Source organism: Otolemur garnettii, unplaced genomic scaffold, assembly GCF_000181295.1.
Source record: "Otolemur garnettii isolate 467f Iridium unplaced genomic scaffold, OtoGar3 scaffold00089, whole genome shotgun sequence".
In the NCBI taxonomy this organism is placed as follows: Eukaryota; Metazoa; Chordata; class Mammalia; order Primates; family Galagidae; genus Otolemur; species Otolemur garnettii.
Window position 1 is genome coordinate 2,072,931 of NW_003852484.1, and position 5,030 is coordinate 2,077,960.

General features: G+C 49.7%; 1 protein-coding gene across 5 annotated transcripts in view; it reads left to right on the plus strand.

The window, feature by feature from the left end:
• The window catches only part of MYLK (myosin light chain kinase), a 217,966-nt gene that overhangs the window by 131,735 nt on the left and 81,201 nt on the right, over positions 1 to 5,030 (plus strand). For all 5 annotated transcript variants that reach the window (XM_023516282.1, XM_023516280.1, XM_023516279.1 and 2 more), the window contains one exon: positions 1 to 403. In XM_023516282.1, coding sequence (XP_023372050.1) covers positions 1 to 403 — 403 coding nt within the window. The remainder of the gene's footprint in view (positions 404 to 5,030) is intronic.

The window sequence follows — 5,030 nt, forward strand, 5'->3', positions numbered from 1 at the left end:
AATGCCAAGCCTGCAGAGACCCTGAAGCCCGTGGGCAATGCCAAGCCTGATGAGACCCTGAAGCCCGTGGGCAATGCCAAGCCTGCAGAAACTTTGAAACCCGTGGTCAATGCCAAGCCTGATGAGACCCTGAAATCAACTGGGAAAGAAGAACTCAAGAAAGAGGTTAAGAATGATGTGAACTGCAAGAGAGGGCAAGCAGAGGCCACAGATAATGAAAAAAGATTAGAGAGCCAAGGGACAGCTCCGACCTTCAAGGAAAAGCTCCGAGATATTCATGTGGCAGAGGGTGAGAAGCTGCTACTCCAGTGCCAGGTGTCCTCGGACCCTCCAGCCACCATCACCTGGACGCTGAATGGAAAGACCCTCAAGACCACCAAGTTCATCATCCTCTCCCAAGAAGGTAAATGAGGGTGGGGGCAGGGACCTTGATCTGGATCGCTGCTTGTAGCCCAGCAGTTGGTCAGGAGGCCTGGTCCCTGTTCCCCTTACTCACAGGACAGGTCTTCCGCCCGGGCCTTGGATGCATGCCCTGTTGCTGGGGAAGGAGGTCTGAGATTCTGGTTACAGGGCACATGCCCACATCTCGGCATCTGTCTGGCAGAGCTCTCTCATGCACCCCCATGTGTGGGTCCCCAGGCTAGGCCTGGGCCTGAGCCAATGCCCAACAACTCTGGCACACACAGGCCTCTGTTCTCAGGCTTGGAGACAGGGGCGCTGAGGCCAGAAGCAGTCGGGGGCTCCGAGTGAACAGCTGGTTAGCAGCAGCATCTCAGGTTCGGGGAGGGTATGCAATGCTGGGATGGCTCAGAACTCTCAGGTGGGGTCAACAACAGCTCAAGTCTTGGTAAGATTGTGAGTTTGAAGGGACCCGTAGGGGAAGCCAAAACCCAAAACAGCCCCTGCAGCACACACTCCGGCAGACAGAGTTGCTCGCTTCCTAATTTGGATGAGACTTTTGTTTGCTGGTATTTCACATTCTTGGGTAGTGGGGAGGGGAGGGAGCCCAAATCCTGCCATCTGTGGCCTTTGGGGGTCTGGAGTTTTCAGATGGGCCAGTATATACTTGGGGATATAGAGGAGATGGGAGTGAGAGGAGTATTTTCCCTTGGACCCTCAATCTCGTTTAAAGGGCTTTTGTAAATCCCAAGCCTAGGGCGGGGAGCGCCCAGTCTGGGCAACATCCACACCCTCGCTCTGGTGGCCAGTGGAGGGGTGGGTTGCTAGTGCAGAAGGGAGTCCTGGAGGCTGACACTGATGGCTCTGGCCAGGGCAGATTCCAAAGGAGCTCCCCGGGAGGTGTCATTTCACCTTTGAGGGGTAGAGGGCGGCCACAGTAGAGGCCAGAGTCCGACAGGTCCCACAGCATCTAGATCAACTGAGATGTCAGAACACTGTTCTTGTAGGCTGCTCCTCTGGCCTTCCTCTCACTGCACCACCCTTGCTGGGCCCTCCCCACTCCCTCCCTTCATCTGCTGCCTGCCTTCCCCTGAGAGACTGGAGTGAAGCATTTGAAGATAGCAGTGTGGCCCTCAGCTCCCAGTGAGTTTCTCTCTCCTCTCTGCATCTCTCACAGCAAGTCTGGACCAACCAAGCCTGTTGAGTCTCAGTGCTAAAGGAGTGAAGAGGGAATTGGCCAGCAAGGAAGAAAACGTGTTGTGTTGTTTTCTTCTAATGTGGTGACATGGTGACTTTTTCACATGGATGTGCCCAGATCAGCAGGGTCTTCCCAGAATCCTCTCATCCATCCCCCTGCCTCTGCTGGTTCGGCTCTCCCACCCCGAGGTCCACACACAGGAGGGCACGGGGTATGACCAGCCTGGAGTAAAGGCCTAGGGGAGTGGATGCCTTTCCATCACCATTGTGGGGTTCTCCCACTTGGCAAGCTCTTGGCTGGGAGCATTTATTGGGTTACCAAGTACTGTGGTGATCTCTCCAGGTAGGATGAGGGCAGGTAGTCTCTGTCTTTGGGCCACATGCAGTCACACAGGCTTTCACAATATAAGGTCTGTGGCTGCTCCAAACTCGGGGAAACTGAGGTTCCAACAGCTAAAGTGGGACCCAAAATAGCTCCTCTGAGGCCTGCATGGGATTGAAACCCAGAACCTCTAATGGGTGACTTATAAACAGTCCGTTTATAAACAGTCTGCTCAACTAAGCCATGTAAGGCAGACCCATGCCTGGTCTTATAAACCCTCCTGAGCCATTGGCCATAGGCTTTTCACACTTAGAGTGCTTGGAGTAAATTTTATCTTTGGGTCCCTGACAAGTAAAGAGTGTGAAGACCTCAGCCTCTCCAGCATTCCTCCCTTAGAAATTGTCCCAAGGGGAATAGTTTAGGTCAGTGCAGCAGCAGAAGAAGTTAATAATAAAGGAAAGGATACAGCTCAATTCATAATTGCCAAGTCGTGGAGGCAACCCAATGCCCATCAACCCATGAATGGATTAACAAACTATGGCATACATATAGCATGGAATATTATTTGGTTATAGCAAAAGATGGAGATTGTACATCTTTTATGTTTATCTGGATGGAGTTGAAACACATACTTCTTAGTAAAGTATCTCAAGAATGGAAAAAAAATCCAGTGTATTCAGTACTAATATGAAACCAATATATAAAAATTATAAGCCCACATGAATGATAAAACATAAATATAGTCTAACAAGGGGAAGGTTGAGATGGGGGAGGAGGGGGGAGGGTGATTAGTGGGATCTCACCTAATGTGCACAATGTAAGAATGTTCAGCACACCCCCCTGTGTGAAGGGCTCTTCTACAACTTGAACTTTACCTTGGAAGTGAGAACAATGTAACCTAAAAATTTGTACCTCATATTAATTTGAAAATTTAAAAAACGTAAAAAAAAAAAAAGGAAAGGATAGAGAATAGAAGGGGGTGGGGGGGAGTTACAGAGAAAGCCCCAAATCAAATTGAAAAAATATTCTAAAAATTTTTTAATTTTGATTAAAAATAACAGTAGTTTACATCTGTTGAACATCATGTGCAGATGCTGTCCGAGACATCTTACATTTCCCTTCATTTAATCCTCACAATGACTGCCGTACTGTCCATCTCACAGGGAAGTTAAGTACCTTGCCCAAGATTGCACAGCTCGTGAGTAACAGAGCTGGGATTTGAACTCAGGTGACCGAGTTATGTGCCTACACCACTATGCTGTACAACCTCTGAGTTAATTCCTTCCAGTTTCTCAGAGTACTTGACAGCTGAGAATCTCCCTGTCAACAGAAAATGCTAATGACTGTTATTCCTCAACATTGTTATCAGTTGTCAAAAGGTCTGAAAACTGATGGTGCCCCCTGGGCTTTCCAAGTTTCTAATGTTTTCCCTACAATAGGGAAAGCAGACCTTGAAATGGGTTATCTCAAATATCTCAAATACCTTATCTCAAATATCAGCCCAGTGGTCTGTCCCTTCACTTAGCCACTCTTAGAGGGCCTTGTTTGTCAGTTACCACTTCAGCAGGTCCAGCTGCAGGGAAGAGGCGTTCTGAGAGGTGGAAGCGCATCTTCTCTCAGTAGATCTGCAAAGAGAGGACACACCAGCGATCAAACTCTTGGAGCCATGTGCAGACAAGTGCCAGTGTGTCTGGAGGAGCTGCTAGCAGTCAGGAGAGGCAGCTGAGTGCCAGGCCATGGGGAGGGGCTGGCCTGAAGGCACCAGGGTTCAGACTAGGCCCTGAAGCCTTTTAGGGCAGGTGTAGAGCAGTAGAGGGAGACCTGCTCCCGCCCCTTCAGAGCTTCAGATGATGGTGTGGCCCCAATTTCATCCTAGATCGTGGCAAGGATCTCTAGTCTAAAGGCAATAGGGAGCCATGCAAGATTTTGGAGTGAGGAACACTGTAAACAAAGCCAGGTATTAGGGGTGTTGATTGGCTCCCTGCCCCAAAACCAAATTCAGAGCCTACTGAAGAGGTCAGGGAGGAAGGTGGTGAGGTCTGGATGAGCACAGTAGCCATGGCCACAGAGTGGAAGTAATCAGTTTAAGGAGCAAGGACAGAGCAAATAGAGCCTGTTTCCTGGCTTGGAAATGTTGAGGGTAGGGGTAGGTAAACAAGAGGATGAGTGGAAGGCACTGTGCGTGGGTGTCTGGGCAGCTGGGGCACAGTGAGGTGTCAGTGGAGTAAGGTGGTTTGTAGGGGGAGATGAGAGACTGGCCTGCTGTTCACACTCAGCTCAGCACAGCACCCTCCTGCCCCACCTCTCTGACTGGGAACTCTTCTTACTCCACTGCACTGATCCCCTCCTGCTGTGATCAAGATCACTTTCTCTAGGACACCTTTCTGAACTGTTGTCACCCACCTCTGTCTACAAGAGACTCCTGCGCTCATCCTTCCCCACCCACAGGTGTATCTGTGCCCCACCTGCTCAGGACGTGCTGTCCATAGGTAGTGGCGGCTTCTCCGATGTCTGTAGTTGGATAGGGCTCCTAGCCCACTGGCCTAGTATATCCACCCTGTCAGTTTATCCCTGTGGTGCCAAGGAGAGGAGGTGTGACAGCCATTGATTGGAGGGACACAGCTGGAGGTGTCCTTCCCGCACCTGTACCCCTAGAGCTCCGGGTGGGGTTGTCCTCCCTGGATGGACATCTGGACCTTCCAGGTCTGTCCCCAGCCATTTCTGGACCTACCTCAGCTGAAGAGTGGGAGTGGGAGGCAGATGGCCCACGCAGCTCTGTGGCCTCCTGAGAAGAGCTTTTATTTTTATGCTTCATTTCCTGTCTCCAGGCAGAGCTTCTCCCCCAGCAAACATTTCTCCCACTCTAATAATGAAGATGGGTTTTGTTGCTGATGTAAACAGATAATTCATTTTTAATTGCCTTCTGGGTGGAATCTTGAAAAGTCTTTTTCAAGACCTATGTGAGTTTATCTTACAAACAGTGGATTTATGCAGCACCTACTATGAGCGAGGCGTTATTCTAGCCGTTGTCACTGGATGCGTAATCCACTTGAAGAACCCTAGTTAGGATTATTTTTCCTTTTAGAAACCGTATTTTTCTTTTTTTTTTTTT